General features: G+C 35.1%; 2 protein-coding genes and 1 long non-coding RNA gene across 11 annotated transcripts in view; 1 reads left to right on the plus strand and 2 right to left on the minus strand.

Annotated features, from left to right (window-relative positions):
- The window catches only part of LOC116732072 (junctional adhesion molecule-like), a 49,414-nt gene extending 36,693 nt beyond the window's left edge, over positions 1 to 12,721 (minus strand). Inside the window, exons 1-2 of the mRNA XM_032582010.1 lie at positions 12,523 to 12,721; positions 10,324 to 10,674 (exon numbers count right to left, since the gene is read on the minus strand). Coding sequence (XP_032437901.1) covers positions 10,324 to 10,674; positions 12,523 to 12,574 — 403 coding nt within the window. The 5' untranslated portion in view covers positions 12,575 to 12,721. The remainder of the gene's footprint in view (positions 1 to 10,323; positions 10,675 to 12,522) is intronic.
- The window catches only part of LOC116732075 (myelin-oligodendrocyte glycoprotein-like), an 82,968-nt gene that overhangs the window by 38,700 nt on the left and 27,420 nt on the right, over positions 1 to 16,848 (minus strand). For 4 of the 9 annotated variants that reach the window (XM_032582017.1, XM_032582023.1, XM_032582016.1 and 1 more), the window contains exons 3-4: positions 10,199 to 10,240; positions 9,703 to 9,807 (exon numbers count right to left, since the gene is read on the minus strand). In XM_032582017.1, the coding sequence (XP_032437908.1) occupies positions 9,703 to 9,807; positions 10,199 to 10,240 (147 nt within the window). Of the gene's footprint in view, positions 1 to 4,340; positions 6,755 to 7,653; positions 7,708 to 9,702; positions 9,808 to 10,198; positions 10,241 to 16,848 lie in introns of those variants that run through there. The other 5 variants (XM_032582020.1, XM_032582015.1, XM_032582018.1 and 2 more) reach the window with 5 other exon arrangements.
- LOC116732083 (uncharacterized) lies at positions 955 to 2,188 on the plus strand. Its single transcript, XR_004341704.1, has 2 exons — positions 955 to 1,073; positions 2,154 to 2,188. It is a non-coding gene; the product is annotated as an uncharacterized LOC116732083 (long non-coding RNA).

Raw genomic sequence — 16,848 nt, forward strand, 5'->3', positions numbered from 1 at the left:
CTCCCTCTGTTGTTCCTTAGTGAGCAGACGACCCCGTGAACCTGTTCCTGGATTCATTCTCTCTCTCAAATGATCTTATTTTGTGCAAATAAAATCTCTTAACTGATCATTATTCTCCTGTGCTTGTTCTGCATGTGGGCTAAGAACTTAAAACCCATTATGACCCAAAACACTGGAGTCAAATGGTTTAATTACCTCCTTGTGTAGATCAGTTCTCCAGAGCCTTAATGACCTAATTATTCTATTCAGATGGTGCAGCAGAGGCACATCTAAAAGTTGCAGGGCAGCAGCCCTCCAGGACTGGAGTTTGACACATCTGGTCTAAAGTGAAATAAAAGGAGCTTTAGTTTTACTCGTCAAAGCGCCGCTGATTTGGTCTGTTTAAGCCTGGAACTCAAACCAAGAACTGGGGGCCAATGTGCAAATCTGTAAGATAAAAGCTGAAAGACTAGTTTGTTTTTCCGTCAGTTGCATGTTGAAACGACTTCAAACATAAATATGTAAAACGGGTCAAATTTGTTTTCTGTTTGTGCATGCTCAGTGGTAAGGTATAAACCTTTATGACCTATGACCCCATGTAATCTTTGCATCAACACCAGATCAGTCCTTCACACTTTTTGAAGCACATTTTCAGGTGTATTTTGGCTCTTCATCAACTCCAGTGACTGTGCTTACTGACTATAACCCTACTGTCTACTTGTCTCAGATGTATAACCATAAATACAGGCTGATGACTAAAAACACGACTGCAGGTGAGCACACATTGTGTTTCTCCAGTTGAGTATAAGGTGATTGGTCCCTCCATGCCAGAAGGATGATGTCGTCCTGCGGTGCCACGTGGAGCCTGAGCTGGACGTCACAAATGAGACAGTGGAGTGGAAACTCCAGATAAACTTGGTGCATCGGTATCGAAGCCGTAATGACGATCCCGACTTTCAAGGTCGAAGGTCTCTTCCGCAAAGAAATGGTCCAAGGAAACGTTTCTCTGAAACTAACTAATATAACTCAAGAGGATGCAGGAAATTACACCTGCAAAGTTTTAAAACTTAAAGCTCAAGTTACCCTGAATGTTGGTGAGTTCTGTTCATTTAAAGCAGATAAACCAAGAAAAATACAACATTTGATTCTTGTCATGTTGAAAGTGAGAGATAAACTTTCTTTGGATTTTATATGAACTAACTCATAGTGTAAAATTGTGATTTTGGTTTTTAAATATTTTTTAAATGAAAATATTCTCTACCCACAGAGAGACAGACCCTACACAACACAGTGTGTGTTTGAGTGTAGAGGGAGGGTTTAGGGATGCAGCTCAACTTACCTGAGACGTTGTAAGTTGAGCATAGCATGCCATGAGCCACGGGCATGCTATGCTATCAGAACGGCTATGATCACCATTGTTCTTATTGTTTTATGTAAAGCACAACATCCTGAAATATATGCAGATATGTAAGTTAGCAACCAAACCAACTTTGACTTGTTGTAATGATCCTAAATATATAAAAAAAATGTCTCATCTTACCCCAGTTTCCCTCTTGGGCTCTGATTAATTGACTTCCAGCAGAGACACATCTAAAAGTTTCAGGACAACGGCTTAAGGTCTGGATTTGAAGAACTTTTTGTTAAACCATCTGCTGGATCTGTTTGGTGTGCAGTGATATGTTTTCTGCCACAGACATTGTGTTTCATGTTGGTTTACATGTTTAGTCTAACTCTCACCTGATCATAGCACCTTATTCTTCATGCTGTCTTGTGACAAACAGACTTTAATGTGTTTCTTCCCATTGCTCTTCCAGAAAGTATTGCAAACAATAAGGAACTGAGAATCATTCTGGTGCATTACAGGTCCCACAGCATCACCCTGATCACCATATTTGTATTTCTGCTGGTGTCTATTTTGATGCCAGATGCAGTCTTTCTTATTTATTAAGCAGGGGAGTGTCTTCATATCCCTTTTTTGTGAAATCAAAACTGCTCCTGACACAAGAAGAAATCAGATTTATCATATAATGATTTCTTCACTGGGCAGTATATTCATGTTCTCTTTTAACCACATTTCTGGTATTTTCAGAAACCAAGATCTGACCTACAGCAGTAACATTTTGGCAACATGTCTGTGGCTTTTTCCAAGTAATAGTGGTGCTTTTCTGTTCCAGGTAAAGTAGATCCTGGTCACCAAGAGGAGGATTTAAAAAAAAGCTTATCAACAGAAACAAGTGAGCATATCAGAGCCTTTCCAAGGGAGGAGAAAATAAGATAATTAAAGTTTTCCACAGAATTCTGTATTAACAACAGATTTTTAACACTGAAATTATGGTATAAGAAATAAACATAGAAATAATTAACTATAGAAAATCACATTTGATATGCATTTTATAACTTTTGCTTTCTTCCAGTTGTCACAATCGTCATCGTCATTGTCGTTGCTGGAGGATTTTTCTTATGGAAATGTAAGCAAATGCATTTATTTTCTATAAAACATTAAATTTCAACAAACATCAAATACGTCATGTACAAATCAGTTTGTTTGTGATGTTATATTTTAATGGCATCTGTTACTAATGTATGTTTTCAGTCCTGATGTTTGATGGTTGAACAATAACTCTTGTTATTTTGATTGTAAAATAAAGCAGCAGCATCTACATTTAGCTGTATATTTATGCGAAATCCTGTGTTAACAGTTTTTGTTGTTACCTTGTGTTGTCTAGGTACGGTAAGGAATGAGACGGCAGGACAAAGTCAAGAGCATGAAAGCAAAGCACTACCTGGACCCGGTTCTGATGCTGAACCCAGAGGTTCTCCTCTGAGGCATCGAAGCTCTGGTAACAGCACCACATCACCAACATGAGGCTGCTTGCAAAAATTCAACAAATAATCATTTTAAAATGTATTATTTGCCGTTGTTTATAATGTGCTGATGTAAATCTGTGAATTTAACTTCTTTTCATAAAAATTGTTTGCAAATGAATCAAATCCACTGTTGTAAGAAATTTACTAAAGTTACTTGGTTTAAATTCACTATATAAAACCACACATTGACACACATACACACATTTACACACACACTGGAAACTTTTTTAATGGAAAAAACACATCTTGCAGAAATTAGAAAAAAAAACAGATTAATCTGTAAATAAATGGTAAAAAGTATCATCAGTTCCATCAAAGATGAAATAATTACAGGCCGTATTTCATTTTGTACAGAGTCTGTCGATAACATGATGGGGTTAATTAAAGTCAGTTGTGATTCTGTTCAGGTGTTGCTAATGGAAAGGGGAAAATGGTTTTCTTCTGTGCTTGGTTTTGAGTTATGTCTGATTTATTTGGCTCTAAATGAAAATGGCAAGACAATCGACATTGTGAAGGGAATAAATCACTTTATGATTACAAGTCCAGATGAAGATCAGAATAACAAATCTTTATTGAGTGAATCTTCATTCGGTCCATAAAACCGAAGTCTATCAGGAACAACAGTAACCAGTAGTCTAAAGATATTTTCAGATATTTGCACTGGGAAGTGGAGCAAAAATACTTGGTAAAATATTGTGTTTTTGTAGTGTACTGGCTGGGACTTGTCTCTTCTTCTTTTGTTTTTTATTTTTTTACATTAAGTATGTTTTCTTAATTTTGGTGAATTGTTGACCAAATGTCTTTTTTTTCTGAACCAACTTAAAAGTCAAATTCCTTCTTTGTTACCTGAAAATGTAAAATTCTCACCAAACTTCATGCAGTGGTTACATGTCTGTTTGCATCATAAACACATGAAATCCATACAAGACATTGTTTTAAAATGTTCTAATATGTTCTGCTCAGTATCATTTTGGAAGAGAAACCTGCTTAACCCTGAACAGACTTAACAGAGGAAACTGGAAATAAAGTAAAATATTTGATCTGGGTTGAGAGGACCAAATGTTTTCATCTAATGTGATTCTCAGGCTCAGAGTCTTTGGAGCCTCACAGTAAGAACAATAATGACAGAAAGTGAAGCAGAAATAAATAGCATATTAACAGGAACTCATATTCTTAAACAGTTTTATCCTATAAAAACACAATCTTTAATCTAGATTATTACTAGTTAGAAACTGTGTACAGTGGGCCTACAGTGGCACAAAACTAGTGCAAGTAAAATTAAAATGGATTCACAAGTAGATCAACACAAATACATGTAGCTTCATGTTTTGGTTTGTTTTTCCTTTGACTGGCTGCTAATAACAGGACAAACAGGCTGGCTTTGACAAAATGGCCGCTCTGCTTCCTGCTCCATCTTAAACTCTGTGGTTACATTTGTACAGGCAAATATATTGAATTTGGTTTGAATAATATATTTTAAAGAAATGCAACAATGTTTTTAAAGGGTTTTTATTCTCAAGAATCAAAATTTCTCAGCTTATATTTTACAACATGTAAACACATTTATTAATACAACAGACAATGTTTTAGTGCCATCATGAGGAACAGTCTGCTTTTAACACATCAGGCAGGAATGTTCTTTGAATGATTCTAAAGCTAAATTAAAGACATTTATGTTCACTCTGTTTTATATATGCATTAATTTTATATTATATTTTTATTGAGTTTCTTTGTGTCTTAACTGTTTGATCTGTATTGTTTTTAACTCTTTATTGTTTAGTACTTTGAATAATGTTATCTGTTAAATAATAATAACTTGCACTATAAAGTTTCACTTTTTACATATTTAATGTGACAACAGCAGTTTATAGTGTTTAAGACAAATGAACAACTTCCACCTAGAAGATAAACTGAACTGTAGTAGTTCTGAGGAAAATCATGTTTCACATTTTCTATTAAATTTGGCATCAACATCCCAATAAAGACTTGTGATTTGTCAGAGTAATACTCTGACTTAACCACTAGATGTCTCCCTCCAGTTTTACTTTGAGTTGCACAGCAAAACTCCACCAGACAAAATAAAAATATCAGAATATCAGATTCTGTTAGAAATAATATATATTATTTATAAAAGTCAACAAAAGAACAAAGCATTCCTTTTACTATAAATATGGCTTTTTAATAATGACTTAGTTCTAACAAACACCTTTTAATTCAGGCCCCCAAATCTTCACTTAGTACAGTAGAATGTATTTGGTTTGTTTTATTTTGTAAGTTGTTAAAAAAAAATCCTGCATTGATAAGTTTTTACAGTTTCTATTTGAATTATGCAGCTATTGAAAATGAATTTCAGTTTCATTTTCCTTTTTCTGGGCAGAGAATCAAAGTGTGAAATAGAGGAACAGCTTCAATCTCTCCAGAAAGGTTTGAGTTGCAACCCAGGGAGCCGCCATGTTGGATTTAGATGTTGGCTAATTGAAAAACCTGTTTTTTAAAAATAAGAGCCATTTGATTTCTGAGATGTTAGTAGGAAGTATAAAACATAAAGAGAACCATTTTATTCACAGTCTTTAACTTTGCAGCAGCCATTTATTCCTACATTAAACAGCCATTTTAAGCCAGGCTCAGTTCAAGCTGATGTATTTAAAAAGGCTCATCAGTTTGAAACTATAAATGTCAAATGGACTAATCTCAACAGAACACTGGCTCAAAGTTAGACAAAGATAAGTGACTCTGGGAGCCTGAAGAGTTTGATTTACTTCACCATAAATCAACGTTTCTCAGCCTTGGACTTTGGACTCATTGTCCTGCATTTTCTCCCTGCTTCCATGAACCTGACTGAAATGAACAGGTGATCCAATTTACCAGGTCCAGGCTATAGAAGCTCAGCTCTAAGCCTCCACTGAGTCCAGAAATATGAGACATTTCTTTCTGTTCTGATCTTATAGTTTGTGTTTGTATGGTTTGTGTTTCCCCCATGGTGACTCATCACCAATCATGTGGCAAAGCTAATTATGAACACAGTCTTTACGCTGACCAGACCATAATACATATTCATCAACAAAACTTCTCTACCTCCTCAAGCTGAGTGTCTGGAATGAAAAAGTCACTACAGCTGGTTTACAAGATAAAGTTAGTATTGTTATTATCTGTTGTGTCTATGGGCCTATTTTCAAAGTAATTTGTGAATTTCTAATTTTCTTTACCTTTCCTATGTTATGAGAACATATTTTAATAACAATCTTACATAATGTAACTAGAAGGATGCTTATAAAATAATATAGTATCAAAATGTTTTTTTTTGACATTCACTGTATGATGATGAACAACGAAATATTCAGGTGATTTGTTCCTATGTGAATGTGAGTGAACTAATGAATTCACTGCTGATTCATGAATTGAAAAACTAGAAATCAAGTCATAATAAAATATATAAATATTTGGTTATTTATGTAACAAGAGTGTGAGCATTAAAAATCAGATTCACTGATAGAAATTAAATTTAAAACATTTTGTAGGCACAAGCTTTGGATCAAGTCTGTCAACTTTTTCATGTATTAAAAATACTTTTCAATAAAACTCAGTCATCAAAATCTGAGTAAGACTCTAAACTACAGAAACAGTTATGGACATAAAATGTTATTTTTTAAATTACATAATTCTTCATCCTTTTTTTAATCTAAAAAAAGATAATTAAATCTTTGATCTAATATGAAGGATTTGCTTTTGGGTTTAAGTCAGACAGTTTTTCTATTATTCACAGTTCTACACATGTAACAGTTTTCATACCAACAAGAGGTTGAAGAGATTTCAGATCAGGATGATTCACACGTTTTGGTTTGGTTGTCACTGGTTCTGTAAAGGTCTTTCTTCATCTTCATCTCTTGGTTACCATTTCCTCTGTGATCTATGAAACACAAAACAATGTTTTCAATAAAATCATCTTCTTCTGATTGTTTGATATCCCAAAGTTACATTATTATTAAGATGGCTTGAATAAAAACTCAATTCTGTCATTTTTAGTTTTTCAAAAGAAAATTATCATCAATCAGCAAAAAATAAATTAAATTAAAGCAGTAAAGTTTTGACTGTTTCTGAAATTATTTGTCTTTCATTTGTTTCCAGATTCTTGTTGACAAAAATTAGACAATCCAGAAACCAAAGCATATTAAAATAAAAATGTAAACATAGTCATATTAAATTGAATATATAATGTATATTCAGATGAGGCTTGTCAGATTAAAAGAACCTTTTGAATAAAACTTTCATTAAGTTAGAAGAGACGTCTTTCATTAAGCTCTAGTTTCTTTTTTTAATTGGTCTGATGTAATTGTAATATTAAACATGTTTTAATTGGCTATAAGCTTCTCTGTTGAAGAAAACACAACAAAGAAGAGAAAATCTGAGTTATGTGTTTGCAATTTTTAATAGTTTTATTTATAGCATTTTATGAATGAATGTTGTTGGATTTTGTTTTCTTGATTCTTGGCTGTTTTTCTTTAGTGTTGTCCAGATCCGGGGCCACAGGTTGGTCACCTCTGGTCTAAACCTGCATATCACTGTTCATGTCAGTGGGAAAGCTGGTGAGCCATGAGTAAACCAGTCAGGTCACCAGTTCATTGCTGCTACATCAAATTATCTAGTCAGTCAGATTCAGTCACCAACAAGGAAGTTCAGTTTCCTGGTTTGATGCTCAGCTGTGATGTTCAGTGACTGCAGTCCTGCTTAGTTGATCAATGAGCAGGAAAATAAAAAAGTAAATAATTAACATAAGTTAATTATTACATAATTGTTCCATTTCCATACCACCATCATTTATAACTTGTTCATGTGGAGACTTGTTGTTCCAGAATAGAGAAACTGTACACAACAGAAAGTAAACAACAGTGAATATTTAGCTTAACAATATAAATGAGTGACAATATTTAATTCTCCTTAACAGTTTTTGTCTGGTAAAAATGTTTCATCAACCTGGGCAGGCAGAAAGGCTACAATAAACAACAAAGACCTAAAAGAGAAAAAAGTTACTCATAATTGTTTGGTTTCTTATTTTTCTTTTCTTTTCAGACAAACACCAACAGATAGGCCTGTCGCGATAAACGATAAATCAATTAATCGTACGATAAATTAAAACTATCGACGTCATTTTAATTATCGGCATTATCGTCTCTTCCGGCCTTTTCATTTTTTCTGTTAATGACACTGAATGAAAAAAGGCTCAACTCCGGTGCTTTCCACCGGAGTTGGAGAGCACCGGCTTCTCCCTTCCTCATTTCCTTAGTGCAGGGGTGCCCAAAGTCGGTCCTCGAGGGCCGGCATCCTACATTTTTTAGTTCTCTCCCTGGTGGTACCAACAACCTTTTCAGCATGTCAATGTTCTTCTTAGGCCTTCTAACGAGCCATCATTTGATCCAGGTGCGTTAAACCAGGGAGAGAACTAAAACTTGCAGGATGCCGGCCCTCGAGGACCGACTTTGGGCACCACTGCCTTAGTGTAAAGCCCAGCGCACACTACACGATCTTAGAGCTGCCAGCCGATTGTCGGCCCATTTTCAAAACCTGACAGTCCACACATTAGCCGACAGAAATCCTAGCTATAACGTTTCGATCGGGTTCGTTCCTGCCGTGTGGTGTCCAACAATGGGCACAAAATAATGGCTACAAGTTCAGTGAACTAATTTTAAAACCAGACATTAATCAATGCTTTACTACAATCTACCTGCAATGCATGTGGCTAGTGTCAGCGTAAAGTCCTGACTGAATGAAAATCATTATAACCTATTTACGTCACGTTAACGAAGAACAGCTGAAAAGTTACCGGGTTTATCAACTGCGGTAGCAATTTCGCCCCAACTCCTCCTCTTGTCATTTCTATATTCTTTGCATGTTGAATAAACATTAATGTTGTTTCCACATATCATCTCCAATGTCCGCTGGACTTCGGGTTGCGCCGTATCAGCTGTTTGGGATTCCCCGACGTAATTTCCCCTCAGAAAACACGGAGGAGAATCCGCGCTTTCTGATTGGCTGCCTGTCACATTCAACAGGCTGCGTTAAGATCCCAGTCGGGAAAAACCCTGATTTGGATCAGAGCGGCAACGAGGATCTACCGTGACAAACCACACAATCTTAGAAAGACCAACGTTCTGCACATTGACCAAGAAAACAAGAATAAACCATTTTCCTTCCTGTTGTCTTCTTTGACGTTTCCACCAGTAGTAACATAGTAAGATTGTTGTAAGGGGAAAAATAGCAGCAAAAAAACGTGTAGTGTGAATTATTGCATCAGGTAGTCGATGTGCCCATCTTCTCTATTTAAATCTAATTATTACTGAAGGGCAACATAATATACAGACTTCATAATCTGCACTCTTTTGGTTGAATGCAGTATTTATTTACACTTTGGCTTTATGTTGTTTAGTTTTTTTGGTTGTTTTGTTTATTTTGTTTATCAGTTCCAGTGTTTAGTGTTCTTTTGAAAATAAAGTGTATCTATCTTTGGCAGGAAATCACATGCATTATTACGTCATTTCCATTAAATCAGTGTAAAAAGGTCTTCAAACAATATTATCGTTTATCGCAATAATTTTGAGACAATTAATTGTTCAGCAAAATTTGCTATCGTGACAGGCCTACCAACAGATATTGATAAATATGTGAAAACTGCATAACTTTTCTTATACATGTTTATCCAGACAGCTCCATGTTTCAGAGTTTTACTTCTCTTCAGCTTCAGATCAGATTTTGCAAACTATTAAAAACTATATTTTCTATCAATTGGAAATATGCATTTATGGAGATAATCATTAATTCACCAAAATCCTGCAAGAATTACAAAGACAATGACTGACTTACTTTGTTCACCTCTGTGGCGACATACAACATAGTATGTGATGAAGGCGAGGATGATGATTGCTGCAACAACAACAACAACACCAACAATAACTCCAGTTTCAGGTCCTGTGACAAAAAAGAAAAACAGGTTTTTAAAATTCCGCTTTTGAATATTTTGAATTCAATTTTGCATATTTTTGTTTTATTAATGAGATCAAAGTTGTGAACCAACAGTCACCTCATCATTCAGGGGTCACCATTTACTGCACCACACACACACACACACACACACACACACACCCCCACACCCACGCGCACACACACACACACACACACACCCACACACACACACGCCTTCATACACCTATATGCAGATCAAAAGGTATTTAGGAGTTATCTGCCTTGCCCAAGGGCACATCAACATGTGACCAGGGGAAACAGGAAGACAACAACTGTATCCACTGAGTCACAGTCGCTGTGCCAGTAACATCTGATTATCAGTTGTTAAGATATTTACCTCCAGAATGTCCTTCAGGGTTTTCATTTTCTTTTCCATCAACTGTTGAGGAATCACATTAAGTGTTAAAGATATCAACATTTTATCTTTTTTATCTGAAATGATTCTGATTCAATAAAACTCACCAACAATCAGAGTAACATCTCTCTTTTCTGGCTTATTATGACCAGGCAGACGGCGAACAAAGCAGCTGTAAATCCCTTCATCGTTCTTAGTTACTTTGGACAACTTGAGGGAAACGTCACCATGTTCAAGCATTGCATGGTTGAGATAAGTTCGATCTTTGTAGCTTTTGTCTTGAGATTCTCTGTCATCACCTTCATTACGGAACAAGTGAACAGTTTTACTGGAGTTGAAAATCCACTCGACTGTAGCGTCTCTCACATCAACTGCGGGCTTCACAAGACATGGTAGAACAACGTCGGATCCCACTTGTGCCTTTATTGGCTCTTCAGGACCAACAAGATGATATTTTCCTGGAAAGATAAACAATGTTTTTAAAATGACTGAACTCCTGATGATGTTCAGTTTGTTGCTCAACTATTATCCTTTAAATGCTTACAGTTGTGAAAACTGTTGGGACAACACAGTATTATTGAGTTCTTTCAAAACAAAGCTCACATTTTTTCTGTTTTGTTTTTGTTTGTTTACAAATTGATGTCTAGTCATTTTATCAATCTCTGGAAAAGAAAACAAGAAAATACTCATTTAATTAAAATAAATATCAACATTTTACCAGAAGAGAAAGTAGCAGCTATCCCATAACAGCTGGTGTTAAACCTGTTATAAAGGACAGGTATTTCCATAATTGCTAAAAACCTGGAAAGCAGAGGCCTTATCTGATTTATTGATCAGAGTTTCTCCAAACCTTCAGTTTTAGTGAAGAGATCAGTTCCAGCAAACTGATCCATGGAAAGATCAGAGACAAATGAATCACACAGTCATTGTGAGGAGCAAAGATCAGCCTGTCATGTTCCGTGTTTGTCTGTGTGTTTATTTAGAGTTTTCTGTGTCTCTGTGTCTCCATGTTGTCCTGTTCTCCCCTCGATTACTCCCAGGTGTTTCTCATTCCCTAATTACCCCCTGTGTATTTAGTGTCATCTGTGTGTCTGTGTCTTTGTCAGGTCCTTGTCTAATGTGCCCTCAGTCCTTCGTGTGTCCAGCCGAAATATCAGTTTGCTACCGACGTTGAGCCCTGGCTTCCGCTCAGTCGTGCTGCCTGTGTTTGTGGACTTTTCTGGATTTTGTTCATTAATCTTCATTATTCATCTAACCTGGTTCCATCTGCGTCTGCCTCACCACCTACACCGCACCGCTCATGACACGGCCTTTATGGTCTAATTTAACAAGATGAGCCACTGATCAATTTGTTGATGACAATTATATTTTGAAATAATAAAAACAGACTTCCAATTCAAGAACTTTAACCCTTAATCAATAAAAACAAAAATCTAAAGAGGGTCATTAACAAGTTTACATCAGTAAAGGTGTGAAGCTGTGGACAGAGAAAGAGCAGAGCTGTATGGGAGACTGAGGTAAGTTAAGTCACACTTCCTGCTGGGAAACTAAAAAACGGTCTTTGATCATCAAATAGTTAGCAGGAAGGCATCATTTAACAAAGTTCTGTGCAGGTAAGAACTTCATGGATAAACTTCTTAAAAATGTGTTTCACTCCTCAAAGTGAATTCAGTTCTTCATAAGTTTCATGAGGATTGTCCTTGGACTATAATAGATATTGTTATATTTGTTTTATATATCATATTTATGACGTTTATTACCTCATAAACATCTTTTGATAAAAGATAAAAGTGGAGCATTTTAGCTGTAAGCATGAATAAATTCAAATGGCAGCTTTGGAATAGTTCAGCCATTTCTATTGTACCTATTGTATTTTATCAGTAGCCTACAAATCATAAATATTAATTCAATATTCTACATTTACAGTCATATTCAATAAATTGGAATATCTGTCACAATGAGTCTCGTTTGTCAGAGTACAACATCCTGAAATTCAGATACACGTTTGCTACCAGACTAAGGTTGTCTTTATAGCGGCTCATCAAATGGCTGCTGCAGATTTGCGACACCATCTTTGAAATTAACTATTTATTTTTGGACACGAAACATCTATGAAAATATGGAGAGCGAGAGCCAACAAAACTACTGAACCAACTTCCTGGATATCAAACTAATTCTGGGTTTGATATGCACCTGCTTATTTTAAATATACGGAAGTTCAGTAACTTTTAGTGTTGTTTTGAGATATAACCGCTACGCTGTGCACACTACTGGGAGGAAACGAGGAGAGAAAAAACTGAACGTACCGTGATCTGCGACGGGCAGTAAACTGATCAGCCAGAAGAGAACCAGAAACATCTCATGATGTGTTCCTGTCTGATGAAGAGCAGATTTCTGACTTTCTTTAGTATTTAATGAAGATAAATTAATTTGATAAGTAGTCGAAATCTCGAAATGGCCGAAGTGTCGTCGAGTCAAAACCAAGAGGTACTTCCTGTTCCTGTTTCATTGGTTTGGGCGTGGTGTGAGCTCTTAGTCCCGGAAACATTATATATATTTCCGGGACTATTATATATATATATACATATATATATATATATATATATATCTATACTGTATTTGATAATGTCGTAATGAGATATTGTAAGTTTAACAGTTCCATCAAACCTTAGTAAAGTAACATAAAAATATGCATAACTAACTTCACAGGATGTGAGAAATCACAATGTATTTCATGCCTCAGTGGTTTCAGTCACAGACAAAATATGCATCTAACTTTGCAACTCAGCTTGTTTCCTGTTTCCACAGAAGTTCAAGCTCAGTGTTTATGTGGTTTTTAGTAGCTCATAAAGAACAGAATAGAGTTTTACTAAGTTTGTAGACATTTGTGAAAACACTTGGCAGCATATCTGACATGGACTGACTTATTCAGTAAAAGAACAACAAGAACAACAAGAATTTTCTTTGATAATGATTGTTATAATAATTTTTCCTGTTATGTTCTATGTGCCACTGACTTCCTGAACAAGGTAGAGGTGAGACTGAAAATAATTTCTGATCTAGGAAGAGAACATCATAACACGATGGCTTTCTTCTCACTCTGCCTCATGCTCTGTAAGTAGCATCACTTTAGAAGGGGCGCTGTCCTGCAGTTTCTACATGTGCCACAGGGACAAAATGTTTTTTTTTTTTTTTTTTTTTTTGTTTTTTTTTTAAACTTTTTTTTTTGTAATAAACAACAATACAAATGTACTGTGAACAAATCTCAGGAAGATAACAATAATTTACCAGGGGGAGCATAAAATAAAGCAAGAAGATAAGAAAACGACAATAAATATAAATATGTATAAAGGAAATAGCACAAATTGTGATACGTGTGCCAGATGTCACAGTGCATTAACTTAAAAGATAATCCAAAATTCCAAGTTGATTACAAGCCCGTATTGTTGATTCTGCTTTTTGATTAGTGGAGGATTGAATTGTTGATAAATAATGTTTAAGTTCGATCAAAAAAACTAAAAAATTTGGTTTTTTCTTCAAAAATTTGCATTTATGTAGGTGAAATTTAGCCTTAATAATTAGTAAATTGATAAGGAGACTCTTTACATTCATTCCTCCATTTTGTTGAAATCCAAATAAGACATTTTCCCAATATAAGTGAAAGCCTGCTGAAATTTTGGAATCAACAAAGTTACAAAAATGTTGCCAAAATATTTTAGAATGAGGGCACAACCAGAACAAATGAGTGACCGATTCTGGGCAAACAACACAGAAGGAACAGTTCACCTCAATGTTAGAATTGAATTTCTTTAAATAGACTTTAACGGGGTAGATTCGGTGAATGAGTTTAAAAGAAACTTCCTTTACCTTGTTAGAGAGAAGAAAGAGATTAGGGAGCAGCCAGACAAATTTCCAAGACACAGTAATATGAAAGCGATTCCAATAATGAACGACCACAGGAGTAGAGGTCACGTCCTTCAGAAACAGGGATCTGATTGACTTATTATTGTTACAAGGAAAAGGATTCAAACAAATTTTGCCAACAGGAGAATGTATGGGAGATAAAATGGGAGAGTGATCAAGGATTCTCGGCTTCTGCCGAAATAACATACAGATCTTTGTAGAAACGGCACCAAAAACTTTGGCATATTCTCCAGGAGAGACAGGAAAACTGAACTTACAGAGAAATTCTTCATAAGTCAACAACAGACCATCACTGTTGAACAATTGGTCAACCAAAACAATGTTATTATTAAACCAAGAATCAAAAAATATAGTTTTCCTCTTATATAGAATGTCCTTATTATTCCAAATAAAGTATCGGTGAGGAGAGAAGTTATGCTTGTAGATGAGTAACCATGATAAAAGAGCCTGCCGATGAAAATTAGAGAGTTTAATTGGTAGTTTCGTTATATCAAAATTACAAATTAGAAAGAACTTTAGACCACCGAATTTGGAAAAAATATGAAAGGGTATAGTATTCCAGAAAGACGCTGGAGAATTAAAAAAATTACGGATCCAATTTATTTTAAAAGTATTATTTAAGATAGAGAAAGATAAGCAGTTAAGTCCTCCGTTTTCATATGAATTCATTAGAGTAGATTTTTTAATATAGTGAGTCTTATTTTTCCATATGAAGTTGAATAGCAGTTTGTCAATTTCCTTCTCATTTTTATTGTCAATGTCTAATGATTGTGCAGCATAAATTAGTCTGGAGAGGCCTTCAGCCTTTGTAAGCAGAATACGGCCACGCAAAGAAAGATCTCTAACTAACCATTGATTAAGTCTTTTTTTAGTCTTTTGAATTAGCGGGTCGAAGTTTAGGGAGCTTCTTTTTATTTGATCCTTCGTGATGTTTATACCTAAATAAATAACCTCATTCTTAACTGGTATAGCTTCAATTGAAGCTATAGAACAGTCCTTAATGGCCATTATCTCACATTTTTTAAGGTTAAGAGAAAGACCTGAAGCTTTGGAGAAAGTACCAATCTCCTTAATAGCTAAAGAGATTTGGCTCTGGTCTTTTAAAAATAAAGTAGTGTCATCTGCCAGTTGTGTTAAAGTAACCACTCTATCAGCAACAGTGATCCCTTTTAAAGGACCAGTTTTAATATGATCGGCCAGAAGTTGAGCCACTAAAAGGAACAAATATGGGGAGACGGGACAGCCTTGTCTGATTCCTCTGCAGAGGTTGAATCTAGGAGAGGAGCCGTTTCTTAATTTGATGGAGCTGTTGCTGTTTTGATATAAAGTTTTAACAACAGAAGTAAAGAATTTCCCAAACCCAAATTTATTTAGACTCTGAAAAATAAACTCATGTTCGACCGTATCAAAAGCTTTATAAAAGTCTAGAAATAAAATAAAACCATTATCACAAACAAGATCAGGATAATCTAAAATATCTAAAACAAACCTTATATTATTTGTGATATGCCTATTTTTCATAAAACCGGATTGAGTTTCATCGATAATTGAATGAAGGACAGATTTTAATCTTTTAGCTACAACTAAAGCAAAAATTTTGTAATCATTGTTAAGAAGACAAATGGGACGCCAATTATCTAGAAGTAAAGGGTCTTTTCTTGGTTTTGGTATCAGAGTGGTTAAACCCTGAGTGAGGGTTGTAGGGAGCAAACCGTTTTCTATACTTTCATTAAAAACTTGCAAAAGAAAGGGAGCGAGGTCGAACAAAAAGTGTTTGTAAAACTCAGCACTCAGGCCATCAATTCCAGGGGATTTGTTCATTTTGAGATGTGAGATGGCGTCCATAATCTCTTGTAAAGAGATTGACTCTTCACAGCATTCTCGTTCACTATTAGAAATTTGATTAACTGATAAATTGGTCAACAGGGCATCAGCTGAGGCCTGACAGAAGTTGGAGAGATAAAGAGTTTCATAAAAGGAACTGCAATATCTAGCTATATCATCAAGGTTATCTGTAACAACATTATTAATCTTTAGACTGGTAATAGAATTAGTGGTTGAATTGTGTTTTTCTAGATTAAAAAAATAATGAGTGTTTTGTTCTCCCTCTTCTAACCATTTTCTCCTTGATCTAATAAACGCACCTTTACTCTTATTAATGTAAAAATGATCCAATTTAAGTTGTAATTCAGTTAACTCTTGTAGTTCGAAGTCATTTAAATTAGAAGGATTCGACTGAGTGAGTTCAAATATTCTCGTTACAATTTTGGTTTCTTCATTTCTATTTGTCTTAGCCTTGTTACTACCAAATTTTCTTAGAAATTTTCCAGATTCAAATTTAAAAAGTTCCCAATTAATACCATAAAGATTATCTGCTTGAGCTTTATGCCAGAAGAATTTCAATAATTTGTTTATCTTTATAGTGACCTCTTTATAGTTTAATAAAGAATTATTCAATTTCCAGTATGAAGGAGAATAACTAGAATATTTACCATCTGAGAGTGTTATAATTATTTCAACAACTTTATGGTCCGTAAGGGGAGTAGGTAAAGTATTAACAGTCACAGATTCTTTCTTTATTGAATCTGAGATCAGCCAGAAATCTATCCTAGATTGTTGAGATAATGACTTATTACTCCAGGTAAATAAATAGTCATGTGGATGTTCAGTTCTCCAAATGTCAATTAGATTAAATTTTTCCATAAAAT

The sequence above is a fragment of the Xiphophorus hellerii genome, chromosome 14 (genome assembly GCF_003331165.1).
Source record: "Xiphophorus hellerii strain 12219 chromosome 14, Xiphophorus_hellerii-4.1, whole genome shotgun sequence".
Taxonomy (NCBI): Eukaryota; Metazoa; Chordata; class Actinopteri; order Cyprinodontiformes; family Poeciliidae; genus Xiphophorus; species Xiphophorus hellerii.